This window comes from Hemiscyllium ocellatum, chromosome 12 (assembly GCF_020745735.1).
Source record: "Hemiscyllium ocellatum isolate sHemOce1 chromosome 12, sHemOce1.pat.X.cur, whole genome shotgun sequence".
NCBI classification, from domain to species: Eukaryota; Metazoa; Chordata; class Chondrichthyes; order Orectolobiformes; family Hemiscylliidae; genus Hemiscyllium; species Hemiscyllium ocellatum.
Genome location: NC_083412.1, coordinates 55244312 through 55264953, shown reverse-complemented (window position 1 = coordinate 55264953; position 20642 = coordinate 55244312). Strand labels below are relative to the sequence as shown.

The following is a 20642-nucleotide window of genomic DNA, read 5'->3' as shown; positions in this document are numbered from 1 at the left end:
ATGAATTGTGATATATACCAGGTCTATGCCCATTTCATCTGGAAGCTAAGGTACCATAAAAAAACAGATTTTCATCACTGACCCAAATCTAGGTCCACGTTTGAAATGATCACAAGGGCACAGTTCCAATGGTGTGCATTATCAATTCCTCCTTAAGAAAAATACTTGAATAGAAACAGGTCAATTTGAAATTCATATGGCTGTACTTAAAAGCAATAGCTTGTTTTAGAACCCAATTCCACAATGAATTTATTCAGTTTCAACATATTCCTAATTTTGTTTATAGCTGTGTATTATCAGACTGCATCCACTCCCTCCACTACCGACGCTCAGTAACGGCAATGCGTACTGTCTACAAGATGTACTGCAGAAATTCACCAAAGATCTTCAGACAGCACCTTCCAAACCCACATTCACTTTCATCGAGAAGGACAAGGACAGCAGATATACGGGAACACCACCACCTTCAGCTACTCACTATCCTGACTGAGAAATATATCTCCGATCCTTCACTGCCGCTGGGTCAATATCCTGGAATTCCCTCCCTAATGGCATTGTGGGTCAATCCACAGTAAGTGGACTGCAACAGTTCAAGGAGGCAGCTCACTACCACCTTCAAAGGCATCTAGGGACGGAAAATAAATACTGACCAGCCAGTGACACCCACATCCCACAAATGAATTTAAAAATGCTTCTAGATCACGCCCTCAGATGAACCATTTTTGGCTGCTTAATAAATACTTACTGAACAAACAGTAATAAATACAAAAAACAAGTTGTTGCTTATGCAATCCAAGGCAAGTTACTAATTTGCTGAATCCCTACATGGTGGCTCAGTGGTTAGCACTGCTGCCTCACAGCACCAGGGACACAGGTTCAATTCCAGTCTTGGGTGATTGTGTGGATTAGATTAGATCCCCTACAGTGTGGGAACAGGCCCTTCTGCCCAACAAGTCCACACCGACCCTCTGAAGAGTAACCCACCCAGGCCCACTTCCCTCTGACTAATGCACCTCATACTATGGGCAATTTAGCATGGCCAATTCATCTGGCCTGCACAGCTTTGGGATGTGGGAGGAAACCGGAGCACTCTGAGAAAACCCACGCAGACACAGGGAGAATTTGCAAACTCCACACACGGTCGCCAGAGGTTGGAATCAAACCTGGGTCCCCAGTGCTGTGAGGCAGCAGTGTTAACCACTGAGCCACCATGCCACTCATAAGGAATGCGTGGAGTATGCACATTCTCCCTGTGTCTGCTTGAGTTTCCTCCAGGTGCTCCAGTTTCCTCCCACAATCCAAAAATGTGCAGGTTAGGTGATCTGGCCATGCTAAATTGCCCATGTGTAGATTAGGTGCATTAGTCAGGGGTAAATATAGGGTAGGTAAATGGGTCTGGGTGGCTTACTCTTAGGAGGTCCATTGTGGACCTGTTGGGCCAAAGGGCCTGCTTCCACACTGTAGGGAATCTAATTCTTTTACACTGCCCTCTTATCCCTTTTTGTGAACACCATACAAGCAAATGAATTAGGTACAGGAGGAGAACATTTGGCTTTCCAGATTTATCCAACATTCAGTAAGATCCTAGCTAATCTGACTATGGTCATCCACAATCTTGTCCATTACCAATGATCTACAACTCCCTTGTTAGTCAAGATTGTGTCAACCTCGGTCTTAAAAATATTCAAATACGCTCCTTCCATCATTGTCTGGGGAGGAGTGTTCCAAAGACAGTCAACTCTTAGAATTTCTCGTCATTTCACTCTTAAACAGGAATGCCTTATTGATAAAAGAGTCCCTTAATTCTAGTCCCCACCACTAGGGGCCATGACATCAACTTCCCTCAGGATGTTTCAATCAAATCTCTTCTCATTCTACTATATCCCATCCTATCCAACCTTTCTTCAAAGATTATCACTCAAAAACTTTATCAATCAAATAAATATAGTAATTCAGATGTGAACTCTGCAGTGTGTCCACAATTTCGCAAAATATTTTTACATTCTATTCAAGCAATAAACAATATTCCATTTGCCTTTTTAGTCATTTGTTGTACCTGCATACTAACGCTTTATTATATAATAGGACACACAGATCTATGTCCAAGAGTCCACAGTCTCTCTCCATTTAAATAATATGCTACTTCTCTATTCTTCCTGTTTCATATTTACTCATAGGATACTCCATTTGCTAAATTTATACTCACTTAACATATATCCATCCATTTGTCGGCCCATGTGCTTTTCACAACTTATGTTCCGATCCTGTCATTAGCAAATTTAGCAACTTCATTTACGTAATTAATATAAATTATAAAGTCCTAGCACTCAATCTGTAAATTAACAAATTTAAACCAACTAACTCTTTATTCATGGTCATGTTTACCCCTGACATCATGGGTCGTAATTTCCATAGTAAATTCTGCTGTGGCATCAGGTCAAATTCCTTTGATAATCTGAAAAGTACAGCACATTAACAGGATTTCCATTATCCATTGACAAGGTTGTTACTACTTCGGAAAACTCCAAGAAATTAGTCAAGCTTGATTTCCCGTTCACAAAATCATGCTGACTCTACCTAATTGTACAGTATTGTGATTTTCTTAATACCCAATTATAGCTACCTTAAACCAGATTCCGGCATTTCTCTTATAACAGCTGGGAGAACAACCAGTCTCTCGTATTCAGTCCCCATCTTTTGAGGTCAGGAAGCACAATTGCTATTTTCTAATCTGAAGGGACTATACCCGAATCTAGCAAATTCTGAAATATTGAAATTACATATCAACCTCAACAACTGCTTCTTATAAGACTCTAGGGTGAAGTCAATCAAGAGCTTGGGACTTGTCAGTTTTTTGTTCCAATAACTTTCTCAGTACCCAGTTCCAGGTGATTGTAACCTCGTTTGTACATCTGAAACAGGGTATGCCTCTAGTTCAAATTCCATAAAATATGCTGTTGATAAGTTTATACATGGCTGTGGCTAAAAGCAAAAAGAATCTCAAGATTGTTCATAACGCAGGGAATCAAAATTTGGAATTTAGTTTGAGACCTTGTCCTGGCATACTTCAACAATTCATCAAAACCAAAACAGGAGCACCAAGGTTTAGTTTTCCATTATAATTAATGTGAAACTAAGAGTCACTTGTACTATCTCAGGACTGTTGTGTGCAACACAGATCACAAATATGGCAATTCGATCTACCCTACTAATGTCTAAACAGCTGTACCAGATTTAATTATTTACTTACACCCATCCTACTTACTACTTGGAGTTCTTTTTCCAAGATGGGCCATACATCTGCTGCTGGACCGGAGGTGGTTCAGGTCTCACCCTAGGATCTAATGACCAAGTTATAGAACATAGAAAAATACAGCGCAGTACAGGCCCTTCGGCCCTCGATGTTGCGCCGACCAAAGCCTACCTAACCTACACTAGCCCAATAACCTCCATATGCTTATCCAATGCCCGCTTAAATGACTATAAAGAGAGAGAGTCCACCACTGCTACTGGCAGGGCATTCCATGAACTCACAATCCGCTGAGTAACAAATCTACCCCTAACATCTGTCCTATACCTACCATCCCTTAATTTAAAGCTGTGTCCCCTAGTAACAGCTGACTCCATTAGCGGAAAAAGGTTCTCACTGTCAACCCTATCTAAACCCCTAATCATCTTGTACACCTCTATCAAATCTCCCCTAAACCTTCTTTTCTCCAATGAGAACAGCCCCAAGTGCCTCAGCCTTTCCTCATACGATCTTCCTACCATACCAGGCAACATCCTGGTAAACCTCCTCTGCACTCGTTCCAATGCCTCCACATCCTTCCGATAGTATGGCGACCAAAACTGCACACAAAACTCCAGATGAGGCCGCACCAGAGTCTTATACAACAGCAACATGACCTCAGGACTCCAGAACTCAATTCCTCTAACAATAAAGCCCAGTACACCATATGCCTTCTTCACAGCACTATTTACCTGGGTGGCAACTTTCAGAGATATGTGTACATGGACACCAAGATCCCTCTGCTCATCCACACTACCAAGTAGCCTACCATTAGCCCAGTAATCCATCTTCTTGTTACTCCTATCAAAGTGAATGACTTCACACTTAGCTATATTGAACTCCATTTGCCATCTTTCTGCCCAGCTCTGCAACTTATCTATATCCCGCTGTAACCTGCCACATCCTTCTTCGCTGTCCACAACTCCATTGACTTTTGTGTCATCCTCAAACTTGCTCACCCAGCTTTCAAGCCCCTCCTCTAGGTCATTTATAAAAATGACAAACAGCAATGGTCCCAAAACAGATCCTTGTGGAACACCGCTAGTAACTGCACTCCAAGATGAACCTATACCATCAACTACTACCCTCCGTCTCCTTCCAGCCAGCCAATTCCTAATCCAAACCTATAATGCACCCTCAATGCCATACCTCCGTAGTTTTTGCATTCGCCTACCATGGGGTACCTTATCGAACACCTTGCTAAAATCCATATACACCACATCTACTGCTTTACCCTCGTCCACTTCCTTGGTCACCTTCTCAAAGAACTCAATAAGGTTTGTGAGACACGATCTGCCCTTCACAAAACCATGCTATCCTTGATCACATTATTCCTATCCAGATGTTCATAAATCCTATCCCTTACAATTCTCTCTAAGACTTTGCCCACAACAGAAATGAGACTCACTGGCCTATAGTTACTAGGGCTATCCCTACTCCCCTTCTTGAACAAGGGGACCACATTCGCTATTCTCCAGTCTTCTGGCACTATTCCCGTAGACAACGACGACATAAAAATCAAGGCCAATGGCTCTGCTATCTCCTCCCTAGCTTCCCAGAGGATCCTAGGATAAATGCCATCAGGCCCAGGGGACTTATCTATTTTCATCCTTTCCAGTATTCCCCAGACCTCTTCCCTACATACCTCAAGGCCATCCATTCTAATCACTTGTGACTCAATATTCACATCAGCAACAGTGTCCTGTTCCTGAGTGAATACTGACGAAAAGTATTGATTTAGTGTCTCTCCAATCTCCTCCGCCTCCACGCACAACTTCCCACTACTATCCTCAACTGGACCGATACCTACCCTAGTCATCCTTTTATTCCTGACATACCTATAGAAAGCCTTTGGGTTTTCCCTAATCCTACCAACTAAGGACTTTTCATGTCCCCTTCTCGCTGCTCTTAGCTCTTTCTTTAGATCCTTCCTGGCTACCTTATAACTCTCAATCGCCCCAACTGAACCTTCACGCCTCATCTTTACATAGGCCACCCTCTTCCCTTTCACAAGGGATTCCAATTCCTTATTAAACCACGGCTCCCTCACAAGACCCTTTCCTCCCTGCCTGACTGGTACATACTTATCAAGGACACCCAATAGCTGTTCCTTGAACAATCTCCACATATCATTTGTGTTCTTCCCTTGAAGCCTATTTTTCCAATCCACGCATCCTAAGTCATGCCTCACTGCATCATAATTTCCCTGCCCCCAGCTATAACTCTTGCCCTGCAGTGCACACTTATCCCTCTCCATCACTAGAGTAAAAGTCACCGAGTTGTGGTCACTGTCCCCGAAGTGCTCACCTACCTCCAAGTCTAACACCTGGCCTGGTTCATTACCTAGAACCAAATCCAGTATAGCCTCACCTCTTGTTGGCCTGTCTACATATTGAGTCAGGAAACCCTCCTGCACACATTGGACAAACACCGACCCATCTAACGAACTCGAGCTATAGCTTTCCCAGTCAATATCTGGGAAGTTAAAGTCCCCCATAACAACCACCCTGCTACTTTCACTCTTCTCCTGAATCATCCTCGCAATACTTTCCTCTACTTCTCTCGGACTATTAGAAGGCCTGTAGAAAACTCCTAACAGGGTGACCTCACCTTTCCTATTTCTAACCTCAGCCCAAACTACCTCAGATGGCAAGTCTTCCTCCATCGTCCTTTCCACCGCTGTAATACTATCCTTGACAAGCAATGCCACACCTCCTCCTCTTTTACCCCCATCTCTGACCCTGCTAAAACATTTAAACCCTGGAACCTGCAACAGCCATTCCTGTCCCTGTTCTACCCACGTCTCTGTATTTTGCCACAACATCGAAGTCCCAGGTACCAACCCACGCTGCAAGTTCACCTACCTTATTTCTTATACTTCTGGCATTGAAGTATACACACTTCAAGCCACCTTCATGTTTACAGGCACCCTCCTTCGAGATCGATGCCTTGTTCCTAACCTCCCTACACTCAAGGTCCTGTACCCTAAAGCTACAGTCCAGGTTCCCATGCCCCTGCAGAGTTAGTTTAAACCCTCCCAAAGAGCACTAGCAAACCTCCCCCCAAGGATACTGGTGCCCCTCAGGTTCAGGTGTAGACCATCCTGTTTATACAGGTCCCACCTTCCCCAGAAAGAACCCCAGTTGTCCAGAAACCGGAATCCCTCCCTACTGCACCATCCCTGTAGCCACACATTTAAATGTTCTCTCTCCCTATTCCTCGACTCTCTATCATGTGGCACGGGTAACAAACCAGAGACGACAACTCTGTTCGTTCTAGCTCTGAGCTTCCAACCTAGCTCCCTGAAAGCCTGCCTAACATCCTCACCCCTCTTCCTACCTATGTCGTTGGTGCCAACGTGGACCACGATCTGGGGCTGCTCCCCCTCCTCCTTAAGGACCCGGAAAACACGATCAGAGACATCACGTACCCTTGCACCTGGGAGGCAACATATCAATCGTGAGTCTCTGTCGCCTCCGCAAAACCGCCTATCTGTGCCCCTCACTATTGAGTCCCCAATAACTATCGCTCTACCTTTCTCCACCCTTCCCTTCTGAGCAACGGGGACAGGCTCCGTGCCAGAGGCCTGAACCTCATTGCTTACCCCTGGTAAGTCATCCCCCCCACAAGCATCCAAAATGGTATACTTGTTCTTGAGGGGAATGACCGCAGGGGGTCCCTGCACTGGCTGCTTCCTCCCACTCCCCCTCACTGTCACCCATCTCTCTATAACTTTCGGAGTAACTACTTCCCTAAAGCGCTGATCTATGACCTCTGCCTCCCGAATGATCCGCAGTTCATCCAACTCCAGCTCCAGTTATATTCATAATACAGCCAAACCAGGTAAGTTTCAATATGCAAATCTTTCAAACATATGCCAACGTCAGGGGATAACAGAAGAGACTCCTCGTCAGCCATATGACCGAATGAAAGTTTGACTCTCTACCATCATTGTCCACATCTCCAGACAACAAATGTAAAAATGCATGTTGCCACAGCAACTCTGAACAGAATGAACTATAACACACCATTACCACACTGCTTACTGTAGTCTTAAGAGTTGGTGTGAAACTGATGACCAATTTGAGATTTCAACGGAGGAAAAGCAGGGCATCGCAAGTTAGTGCTCCAAACTGGCTACAATGTTGTTCCAAAAGTTAACCTATTCAGGCACGTCACGATACAGCTCTGATGGAGGTGGGACTAAAATCTAGGCCCTCTTTCACCACAACAGCCTTAACTTGGATGCTATTGTGACTGAAAAACATTAGACAAATGAAATATAGGTCACCACTTTACCAGCTAATGAGTGCAGGTAAAACTTGGTGGTTCAGGTACACTCCTTGTACACTGATTTATTCGCTTACCTGTTAAGATAATGGCTTGGATGATTACTGATTTCAGTATTATCTTTGTGAAGATGATTCAAGGACTTTGGATACCTTGTTTTTATGTTGCAGCTGCTGAACTGCGGCAGTTGAAGAAGTGAGCTCACCAGAACCCTTCAAGGGCAACTAGGATTGGTTAATAAATGCTGGCCGTGCCTATGACACCATAGTCCATGAGTGAATTAAAAAAAGCTTTCCCCATAAATCCTTGAATGGATCTTTGCTGTCATGGCTCTAAATATTGAATTTTGAGGATTACCTGAGTGTTTACTGGGATAAATTGTGAACTTCTGTAGACGAAAGAAGAGCATGAGGTAATTATGAAAGTTAAGTTTAAGTAGTTTTGAATTGCAACAGTATTTAAATGAAAACACAGTATCAACAAATTTAGAGTCAGAAATAAAGGCAGCCAAAAGGCAAAATTTCAGTTAAACAATTCTGAAAGGTTTCTAATAACAAAAAATGTAAACATGAAACAACATTCTACGTATTTATATTTCACACATGAATAGAGTATTATAAAATAAATATGCAGACTTCCAGAGAAGCAGGTTCATTATAAAAGCTAAATATAACAATGCAGTGCAACTATTTTGTCTCGAAGTGCTGTGATTGGAGTATTTTTGAAGTCTGCTAGTTGCAAACACATCATAACTTCAGTTGCAAGGAATTGGATTTTTGCAGTCAGCATGGAGAATTACATAGGAGGTGGTGTATCACATCTGGCAAGAAATGCTAAGTAATTATGTTAGCAGTGGTAGGTGTCAAAACAGGAAATTCGTTCATGAGCAGAAGTAGCTCACTGATCTGCTTAAATGGATAGAAGTGCAATACAAATGTTATTTAATACTGCTTAACTGATTTTGTGAAACTCATGCATATTTCTCATGACTTCTGAAAAGCCCAGTGAATAATGTGGCTTCTTGACTAAGTGTTCTTTGGACAACTCGGAGATGGAGTTTTTGGGGCAAAAGTATTGATCTTGGAAATATTTTCTGTGGAGAAACTTGAGGGACAGAAAATTCACACCATGTCATGAGACCCAGTGGGATCACCAGCTGCAATTTTTGGGTTGAGCTCCAGCTGCATGATAATAGCTGCGTAGCCTCATTAAAGTTTATTTTAGTACTGGATGCAGTCTGACTAGCTGACTTTCAAGTCTCAACTGCTGTTTTATAAAACCACTGCATGCTTTTTACTTGTAAAAACTCTACTGCTGTTGTGCCCTCTTCAAAATAATCCTGGCGCGATCTCCATCTTCCACTGCCACTATTACTAACGTAGGGTCATGTCATAATTTCAAGTACCAAAATGAGGTCACAATGAGAAAATGTTCACAAAGCACTGCCTTTAGTGGAGAACATCTGGAAGCTGCCTGCAGCAAAAGGGGTCATAGCAGTGGAATCTTATATACTGTCCTTGATCATCTTCAAGCACGGGATAGAAATGCACCGACTGGACCATGACATTTGAACCTGCTGATGAGACTGAATGACCTTGGGCAGAAAAAGAGGGATTTTTTTGCTGACTATGGAATATCTTTTTAATGCTGGATTAAAATTGTGGGAGTGTGTTCTTATAAACCTATTTCCAATTGGAACGCAGGCCGATTACTTTCCAAACGTGATGCCAACCAATGTGGGTTTTCTAATATGAGAAGAACTCACTTCCACATGATCTGGAGGCATTTCTTCCTCACCTGCCTTCAACAAAGCTGCTGTCACATTATCGGATTCAGCCGAGCACCACAGACCACTTTTAATAGTGATTGTGGCCAAACCAGCTGACCAGATTGCTGTCTTGTAAAATGGCATGGGAATGCATGTGTTCTTTATAAGACAATTGCGCCCCTCTCCCTCCACCCTGTCACAGGTCTCCCATTCCCTTGCTTACCCTCCAGATGACTTCCTGGCTGGCCAGTGGATGCTGAGAGTAGGACTAATTCCAGCCTGTGAAATCCCATTGTGGAAATGAGAGATTTGCCAGTTTGAAAACTTTTCCAAAATATACGAAAACCAACAGTACAAATTATTGATGGGTGTTGCTTAATCCAGATAATAGGTGACCGACAAGCACTTGTTAAAAAAATTGTGCCAAGAACTTGCTTGTGCTTGGGAAAGTAGATCATTTGCAGTGTCGTGGAAACAAATGACTTCTGTGATCTAACCTGTTTTGTCAGGTCAGATAGCAACAGATACTCATCTGTCAATTCTCACTAGACCATTCCAAACTATCTGGAACATGATGAGCATACATTTTGCCCCTTCCTTGATGCACTGATTCAGATTCCAAGTCTTTAAACAAGGATTGATTCATGCAGAGGTGTACAGCACATCTTTGGATTGCTTGAATCTTATTACATGTATATCTCTTGCACTTAAGAATTGCAATTATGGGTGGCACAGTGGTTAGCACTGCTGCCTCACAGCACCAGAGACCCGGGTTCAATTCCCGCCTCAGGTGACTAACTGTGTGGAGTTTGCACATTCTCCCAGTGTCTGCGTGGGTTTCCCCTGGGTGCTCCGGTTTCCTCCCACAGTCCAAAAATGTGCAGGTTAGGTGAATTGGCCATGCTAAATTGCCCGTAGTGTTAGGTGAAGGGGTAAATGTAGGGGAATGGGTCTGGGTGGGTTACGCTTCGGCGGGTCGGTGTGGACTTGTTGGGCCGAAGGGCCTGTTTCTACACTGTAAGTAATCTAATCTAATCTAATTCCAGAGACAACTTGTATACATCAGAATAGTGTGATCACATTCTTTCTAAACTGAAGTAATTAGAACTGTATGCAATAGATCTTTTATCCACTAAGTTAAATCATAACTTTGATTTAAAGTTCCATTTTTGTTGCATTCTATTGGTGCAAATCAGTCTTTAAGGGATGTTTTCTCAACATGTTTTACACAGCTACGTTAACTTTATTCCCTTGAAAATCATATCCACTGACTTTCTGCTCCATCTGTTTTTTCCTGTTCAAAAGGCAGTTGGACAAAGAGTTTCACACATTTTAATGCTCAAGAAGTAATGTTCTGAATATTCAAAGATAACTGTAAACTTTCTGAAAAATGTTAAAAGGTGAGAGCCATAATCCAGACTGATAACCCGGTGGCTCAGGCTAATGTTCTAAGAACACAAGTTTGAATTCCACCACAGCAAATAATAAAACTTGAATTCAAATAATAAACCTGGAATTAAAATGTAATCTAATAGCGAACATTAAATCACTTATACAGTTGATAGTAGGTCCCTGGATAGTGTTAGAGAACAGACACCTTGAGGTTCAGGTTCATAATTCCTTGAAATTTGCATCACAGGCAGACAGGGTGGTCAAAAAAGTGTTTATAAAAGAATCAGAATCCTTACAGTATGGGAAAAGACCATTTGGCCCAACAAGTCCACACTGACCACCTGAACAGTATCCCACCCAGACCTATGTAGTTTGCCTTTGTCACTCAGGCCAGTGAGTACAGCAGTTGGACCCTCAGCTAAGGACATTGGTGAGGCCTATTCTGGAGTACTGTGCGCACTTCTGTTCGCCCTGTTTTAGAAAGGATACTATTGAACTGGAGAGGGTTCAGAAAAGATTTACCAGTATGTTCCTGTGAATGGAAGATTTGGGTTATAAAAATAGGTTGGGACATTTTTCCCCACTGGATGTAGGAGGTGCTGGGTGACCCTGTTGAGGTTTATAAAATCACAGACAAGGTGAATGACAAGGATCTGTGCCCTTAGTTGGGGGAGTTCAAAACTGGGCGGCATATTTTGAAGGTGAGAAGAGAAAGATTTGAAAGGACATGAGGGATAACTTTTTTTGATTTTTTGCACAGACAATAGTTTGTGTGTAGAATGAACTGCCAGAGAAAGTGGTGGATGCGGGTACACCAACAAACATTTAAAAGGCATTTGGATAAGGTAGTGAATAGGAAAGGTTTAGAGGGATATGGGCCAAGCGCAGGCAGGTGGGACTAGTTAAGTTTAGGAACATGGTCAGTGTGGATTGGTTGAATCAAAAGGTCTGTAATCCTTGCTGAATGACTGCGACTCAGACACCAGATTGTTGTTTTTGAAAAAAAAACCCATCTGGCTCACTCACGTTCTTCAGAGAAAGAAATCAGCTATCCTTACCATGATTAGCCTGTGACAGATTCCAGGAGAAAAAGTGAAGTCTGCAGATGCTGGAGATCAGAATTGAGAGTTTGTTGCTTGAAATGCACAGCAAGTCAGACAGCATCTGAGCAGCAGGAGATTCGACGTTTCAGGCATAAGCCATCCAGGCCCCCCAGCATGGGCATAACTCTTATCTGACCTCTGCAATGCACTAGCAAACCATACTGTTGCATCAAGCTGCTAGAAAGTCTCAAAACAAAAATGGAATGAAACCATCCAACTATCTAACATCAAGTTAGTTACTGGAAACAACAATGGTAAATCTCTTTGTATTGAGGATACCCTTCACCATTTTGCAAGGCAATACCACCATACTAAATGGAATAGATTTTGAACAAATCACCCAAAACCTGGCATCCATGATGCAGTGTTGGTCAACAGCAGCACAAAGGTATTCAACCATAATCTGTTGTTTCATGGCCCAACAGATATACCCATTTCTATCAAACTAGGGCATGCTGGGGATAACCCTGGTTTCAATGAAGAACACAGGGGGCATGATTGAATCAACGCTAAGCATGCATAAAGATGAATCAGCCTGTTGAAGTAACACAGGATCACTTACATTCCAAGCAGCTAATGTTGCCATCGATAGAGAAGACTAAGAGATGCCATAACCAGACCAAATCTAAACTACATCTAAATGAAGGGTATGTAGGTTAGTTTGACCTTAGCATAGGATAAAAGATTGGCACAACATTGAGAGCCTAAGCGCCTGTACTGCTCTATGTTCTACACTTTTACTGTCCTGGTACAGAGTCATGAATAGTGGTAGACAATTAACAAATAAGAGAAGGGGTGATTTGACCAATTCAATTTACACCCACATGATATCAAAGAACAGCTGAAGACAGTGGATGCTGCAAAGATAGAGACCCTGACAGGGTCCTCCTGTTGCAAAGGTAAAGTCCCTACCCATGAAACAAGAAACTGGAGTGCAAATCCCACCTGCTCCAGAAGTGTGCAGTAATATCTCTGAAGAGGTTGATTAGAAAAAAAGGTTAAATTTAAAAAGAAAGACTGGGACATGGTCTTTGTGGTACACTGTGATAGTGTCCCTACCTCCAGGCCAGGAGGTAAGGCATGGACCTCTGCCAGTTCCAAGTATGCTGACTATAACAAACAGACTCTGACATTTCAGCAATATTCCTGAACACTTGCGCCTCAAAACCAGCGCTCCAATACAGCTGCAACACTGGCATTTACCTAGCAACATGCAAAAATGGCTAATCCAAACTGGCCAATTACTGCCCGGGCCAAATGGCCTGCTATCATACTGTAGGGAATCTAATCTAAAACAAAATCTAACAAAGTGGTGGAAGGAGTCATTAACAGAATTATCATGCTGCACTTGCTTAGCAAAAACTCTGGCTAATCCAAACTGGCCAATTACTGCCCGGGCCAAATGGCCCGTTGCCACACTGTAGGGAATCTAATCTAAAAAAAAACGATCAGTGGTGGGAGGGGTCATTAACAAAATTATCATGCTGCATTTGCTTAGCAAAAACTCTTCCACTAATAATCAATTTGGACTCCACCAGGGTCAAACAGCTCCTGATGTCATTACATTCTTGGTCCAAAGACAAAATAACTGAACTCCATAGGTGGTGAATGGCTATCTTTGATATCAAGGTAACATTTGATCAGTAATGGAAGAGAATAGCAAATTTGGAATCAAACAAGAACAAAAACTCTCCACTAGCCGGAGTCAGACTCTGCATAAAAGGAAGATGGATGTGGTTGCTGGAGGCCAATCATCTCAATTCCAGGACATGTCTGTTGAAGGAAACTGGAGCACCTGGAAGAAATCCACACAGACACTCGGAGAAACTGCAAACTCAACAAAGTCACCAGAGGCTGGAATCGAACCAGGGACTTTGATTCCAGCTAGTGGAGAGTTTTTGCCCTCATTCCCACTGAGTCTAGGTTTGCTATTTGATTCCATTACTGATCAAATGTTACTTTGATATTACAGACAGCCACTCATCACCTATGGAGCCTTCAGCTACTTCACAAATGACCTTCCAATCATCATTAGTTCATAAGTATAAGGGTGTGCTGCTGATTGGACAATATTCAGCACTATTCAAGAATTGTCAGTTATTGAAGCAGCCTGGATCTGTATGCAGATGGAAATGTACAACATACAGTCTTGGGCAATAAATATGATTCAAAACTCAAACAGCAGTGTGTCTGCTTACATCCCCAAGGACTGCAGCAATTCAAGATGGCAGCTCACCTCCATCTTCTCAAGGATAATGTATAATAGGCAAAAATACTAATTCAGGTAATGACCATCTCTGACAAGAATCTAACCATCACCCCTTAGCAGTCAATAAATCCTTGAACATCATTCTGGTATTTACCATTTTCCAAAAATGGAACTGCATCAGCAATATACATAATTTACGAGAGCACATGAGAGGCGAGAGCTCTGTGGTAGCCAATTCACCTTGTTTCCTTCATGCTTGTCCACTATCTCGCTGGTGAAAATCAGGAGTGACAATACTCTGCACTTGCCTGGATGAGTGAGGTTCCCATAACATTCAAAAAGCTTAACACCATCCAGGATCAAAGCAGCCTACTAGATTGGTACCCACTTACCACCTGAGCTGAAAATGTGTTGCTGGAAAAGTGCAGCAGGTCAGGCAGCATCTAAGGAACAGGAAATTCGACGTTTCGGGCATAAGCCCTTCATCACTTACCACCTCCAACATTCACTTCATTTGACACTGATGGAAGGTAGTTGCGGTGTGTACCAACTACAAGAAGCACTGCAGCAACTCACCTTTGACAGTGCTCACATACCAATGACCTTTATCTCCTAGAAATCTAAGGGAGCAGAGCCAAGGTCTTTTCCCCGGGTAAGGGAGTTCAAAGCTAGAAGACATTGGTTTAAGATGAGAGGGAAAAGATTCAGAAGGGACCTAAGGGGCAAACTTTTCATGCAGAGGGTGATGCATGGATGCAATGAACTGCCAGAAGTATTGGAAGAGGCTGGTACAATTATAACATCCAAAAGACATCTGGATTTAGAGGGATTTGGGCAAATGCTAGCAAATGGGACTCGATTTATTTAGGCTATCTGGTTGGCATGGACAAGTTGGATCAAAGTGTCTGTTTCCATGCTGTACATCTCTATGACTCTATGACAACAAACTGCAAGCTCCCCTTCAAACTACACACCATTGTGCTGGAACTGCATCATCATTCCTTCGTTACTGTTGTATCAAAATGCTAGGACTTAATTTATGCCCCAAAACTTGCAGCGAATCAAGGCGGTAATTTACCACCACCTTCTCAAGGGCATGTGAAAATGGCCAAAAAAACTATTCTTGCCAGCAATGCCAAGATAAAATAAAAATGTAAATTGAAGTATATAGAATATGTTTGCAAGCCATTAATCATTACCATTTACCTACGAATAATTTTGGGTAGAAGAGATTTAATGTTATTTCAAAAAGAAAACCATCATTCAACAAATATTCCATGAAACAAGTTTTAGAAATTATCAAGCTTAATTGAGATATCTTGTTTAGACATTTCCAAGGCTGCCAGGGAACATTACCTCTCTGCCAATACTTATTTTGCAAACAGTTTCAAAGGGAAAATGAGTACTGCCCATAAAATGCTCACATTTACTAAATTAGACTTTATAAAATACTGCACGTAAAAATAATGACCCATAAACATTCAATTTTGAAAACAGGAAAATTCTGGTAACTTCCCCCATACAAAACTAGAGGGTTAGCTTTAATGTGACAGGGGAAAGATTTAAGGGACCTGGGGTGCAACTTTTTCCACATGGAGGGTGGTGCATGCATGAAACGAGCTGCCAGAGAAAGTGAAAGGCGATACAATTACAACATTTAAAAGGCATCTGACTGGGTATATGAATAGGAAGGGTCAAGGGGGATATGGGCCAAATACTGGTATGCTGTATGACACCAATGTTTCATTTGGGTGAAAAATTTAATTCCAGCTGAAAGAAAAAAAATCAATCATGGTATCTTGAAACTCAAGGAAATATTTTTCTGCAGGTGCACTAAAACTGTCTGCTGACTTCAATGACATATAGATTTCTTTGAGCATATTGAAAACTAATTTTTAAAGTGGACTGTGTGAAGTCAATCTTATCCACTGACATTTGACACACTTTACAAATGCATCACCACCAGAAAAAGGCACCAGCTGATTACCATTAGTACTGCTTGGTATTAAAGGGGATTAAAAGTTTGATGCCCAAATGTATGGTGAGTACATACACACACACACACACACACACACACACACACAGGATTTCTCTATCTACAATAATATTTTGCAGGGGTGCGGAAAGGACGGCATCTGAAAATAAATGTATGTCACTACAATAGTAAATTAGATCAGGAATGTGATAAGGACAGCATTGCTTTGGTTATTACTATACATTCTCATCATCCTTCCAGAACTGACACATCAGTAAATAACTTCCACCTAAGTTAATAACAAAATAATTATCAATAACCCTTAGAAAAGCTACCCTTAGATAAAACCGCTGCACATAGCAATAAACAAACTAATCAATCACGCTATTCAAGTAGCGGAGAAGAGATGGGCTAAAAACAATGCAACACCTTCACTGTTGAAGACTACACATGAACTCTTTTGTTGCAGAGAAAAATTGTCTAATGGAGAGTGGAGAGGAACACAGTAGATCCACACAGAGTGAACACAGTTTCAAGTCATACACCCACCTAATATTTTAGAATGCTTGAAGACTATATTATTCAGATGGATCAGTGCAAGATTAAGAATTATGATTATGTACCAACTGAATGTACCTTAAATGCTAAACATGTTGTTTTTTTAAAAAAAGTGATAAATTTAAGGATTTCAAAAGGCTTTTTTTTCGTAAACTGCAGCCACTTGTCATACAAAGTGCAGTACACAGTTAAACTGAAATAGTTCAACTAAATTCCTGCATGCCTGGAATTAATCTTAAGCACCGCTCCTTGAACGTTTGGAGCTTTGAGCATAACCTAGTGCAAGAACATAGTGTTAACTTAGAAATCAATACTTTTAAAAAAATTATGTACACACCTTTGCCTACATTTAACTGGCAATTAAGCAGAAGAAATGAAGTAATAATAGGAATTTAGTAAATCCTTAATTTTGGATTATTTGCAAAGAATTCATCCCACACCCAAGTTTGTCAAAAATGTATTTACTTACTTTCTGCTTTGGACAGAGTGCAAGGATTGGAATCAATCAATGCCAACTGAAAATGCTGCAGATGAAAAAAAAATATAAACAAAGTTAGTACAAAAAGTCAAGCAGATCTAAACTGATGAAGGTTACTAGGTAAAAATGCTAAAAGATACTATAATTTTTAAAATATCTGTAGCCAAAGAAAAACAAATTACATGACTGCAACTTTTAATTGTTATATTAAAAATCATCTCAGAATAATGCAATTTAGTAATCTCAAACTAAACATGGGCTCAAATCCCAAGACCATAGCTGGTGGAATTTAAATTAAATTAGTAAATGTAGAATATAAAATTAATTACAGTAACAGTGGTAATGGCAATTATCACTTTTTATTGTAAAAACCCAACTGAGTACAGGATGACTAAAAAAGTACTTAAAAAAGGGAGAAAATTGATTATTAAAGTACATTGGCAGGAAAGTAATTTAAACCAATACCATTCATCTCATTGTAAGACATCACGATAGTTGTTCCTCAGTTCATAAATCCCACTCATCTTCAGCTACTTCAATAACCTTCCCTTTGTCATAAAGCTCAGAAGTGGGGTTGTCCACAGACCAGAAACTAAAAATGGCAGCACAATGCCACACAGCGTCTGGAACCAGAGTTCAATTCCAGTCTTGGGCAACTGTACATGTGGAGTTTGCACATTCTGCCTGTGTTTGGCTAGGTTTCCTCCCACAGCCCAAAGATGTGCAGGTTAGGTGGATTAACTATGCTAAATTGCCCATAGTATCCAGGGACGCATAGGCTAGGTGGATTAACCATATGAAATGCAGACTTACAAGAATTGGGTAGGGATGAGTGCCTGCATGGAATGCTCTTCAGAGGAGCAGTGTGGACTAAATGGGCTGAATGGCCTGCTTCCACATAATAGTGTTTCTGTGAACTGGACCAGCCGTGCTAACACAGTGGCTACGAAGAATTTTGTGGCATGTAACTTTTCCACCTTATAAATAGTTGACAGCCATTGGGAGAAGTCAAAATCAATGCAAATCCTGTAAAACTCAAGCAGTTTAATACCATACAAGGTTGGCACCAAAATTCATTCCCTCCACAATAACACACAGTCATTGCCATTATCTGCTGACAATCTACAAAGTAGCAATTTACCCAAGACTCCTCCTACAGCAGGTTCCAAACCCATGACCGCAGCCACCTCAAAAGGATAAGACTGCAGGTACATGAGAACATCACAAATTGCAAGTTGCCCACAAAACAATACAACATCCTGACTTGGAACTGTATTTCAAAATCATGCATCTCCAATCCTAATAGCACATTTAAGTGTCCCTCTATCCCAAGAACTGCAGGGATTCAAGACTCACTGATTTGTCCAAGGCAATTAGGATTAGGTAATAACTGCTAGTTTCACAAGCAATTCCCAATATCCTATGAACAAACATGTGTTGATACATATTAGAAGGAGTGACATGGAGAGAGGGGGAGCAGGAGAGAGGTAATACAAATTTATATTTACAAATTATATAACACATACAAATAGAATTTTAAAACTAACTTATGTAAATTTCTTGAAAATAGATAATCCAAATAAATCTCTCAAAGTTTTCAGGAAATGACTGCGCCCATCATTTGCTGTCAGCCTAGTAACAACTTCAAAAAATTTAGAAGTAATATTTTTAACAGTAGGTTTTGAGAGTATGGTTGAAGTAGAAAACTACATTATTCAATTCAACATCATGATCCTGCTCCTCCCTCATTTGATTCTTTTAGCCCATAAGCATTGTGTCTAACTCCCTCTTAAAATCATACAATGTTTTGACCTCGGCTACTTTATACGGTAGCAAATTCCAAAGGCTCACCACTCTCTGGGAGAAGAAATTTCTCAATTCATTCCTAAATGGTTTATCTCTTATTCTTAGCCTGAGACCCCTGGCTCTGGGCTCCCTGCAATGAGGAACATCTGCCCTGCATCTACTCTGTTTAGTCACGCTGCCAAACAGTCTACTCCTGCTTCAATTTCTTATGACCCACTTATAAACTAGAAATCAGATACAGATCATTCTGCTATAACGGACATTTCGTTGATCTAAATTTGCTATAACACAATTGATGAATTGGGGTCACTGTTCCTTAAGTGCGAACTTTTAAAATGTGTTGACTGTAACGAGATTACTTCACCAACACCAAGCACGGTTTTTCTATAATGCAGAATTGCACAAGAAAGCAATCATTGCGTTATAGAAGAGCCATCTGTAAAATTATAACATGACAACTCTGCATACAGTTTTAAATCATCGATATTATTTTACCATATAAAAGCAAATTTACAAACCGAAAACATTCATGGGTTATGAATACATTTGCATCTATTATATTCAAATGTTACTTTTTGCCATGTATTATATTTGTACAAACCTAAAGTAATTTCTTGTTACTTTTAAACAATCAGATCATTCTAACTGCTCTCAGTGGAATACCAACTCTACAGGCTTCATCAGGTTCACTTTTAATCGACCTTAAAATGTGCTTTGGTCAGACTCTTCCTTCATAATGGGTATCTAATCAATCTTTTTGAAGGGGTTGGTTGATTGCTAATCTTGGCAATTATCATTCTCATTTCAGAATACAGGCAATGCTGAAAAAGACTACAGAAGCCATTTTCTAGCACAAGGTAAATGGGCTGGCCAATTTAAAAAACTGAAAATGGCTGCACTCTGAACAACATGGTCCAAAAGTGCTACGGATATGGTGTCTTCAGATTTTATTCCAATGAGACCAATACCAATGAACACCTATTGAGCACACCAAAAAGCTGGCCAGCAATGAAGTTTTCATTTCAAGGCTACTGCATTATCAAAAATAATTCGCAGATGAGTGCTAAACAGGGGATGCAATCAAAAGAGGCAGGAGCCATGACAGGGTTCCAACCACGAAAGAAATGGTCACCATGACATTGTTGAAGTGATTGCCAGAAGAGGGAAAAAAAGGGGGCAAGCAGTGACTACTCGGGAAGAGTTGATAGAATCACAGAAAATATGACTAGGAGTCGACCATTCAGCCCTGTAAGCATCACCATTCAGGAGAAAGAGATGGCAATCAGGACTGTGGGACAGTTTGAGTGAAGCTTGGGGGGGGGGGGGGGGCGTAGCAATTTGGTGTTTGAATGCAAAAATCAAGAGAAGCACTCCTACTCCTAATTCCACAGTAAAATTTATGCTTTCCTCCAACGTAAACTTTACTCTTTGGGAAAATGTAACAGCTATCTCGTTGTGGGTCTGTCACTAGGAGCATTCATACAAGCAATCTTAAATTATGTTTGCTAGGGGTCTGTTACAAACGTCTGTCCTTGTTAACTTCTGGTCTTCCTGTCATAGGAAGGATGTTGTGAAATTTGAAAGGGTCCAGAAAAGATTTACAAGGGTGTTGCCAGGGTTGGAGGGTTTGAGCTGTAAAGAGAGGTTGAATAGACTGGGGCTATTTTCCCTCGGGCATTGGAGGCTGCGAGGTGACCTTAGAGGTTTATGAAATCATGACAGGTACATAGAGTGAAGAGCCAAGGTCTTTTTCCCAGAGTAGTGGAGTCCAAAA

The 20642-nt window shown here is 41.2% G+C and overlaps 1 protein-coding gene across 5 annotated transcripts in view; it reads right to left on the bottom strand.

Annotated features, from left to right (window-relative positions):
* The window catches only part of kdm6a (lysine (K)-specific demethylase 6A), a 222964-nt gene that overhangs the window by 108100 nt on the left and 94222 nt on the right, over positions 1–20642 (bottom strand). For 4 of the 5 annotated variants that reach the window (XR_009645284.1, XM_060833561.1, XM_060833559.1 and 1 more), the window contains exon 7: positions 17054–17108. Coding sequence is in view for 3 of the 5 variants with exons in the window: in XM_060833561.1 (XP_060689544.1) it covers positions 17054–17108 (55 nt within the window). In the remaining 2 variants the exon portion in view is untranslated. Of the gene's footprint in view, positions 1–7936; positions 7955–17053; positions 17109–20642 lie in introns of those variants that run through there. The other variant, XM_060833562.1, reaches the window with a different exon arrangement.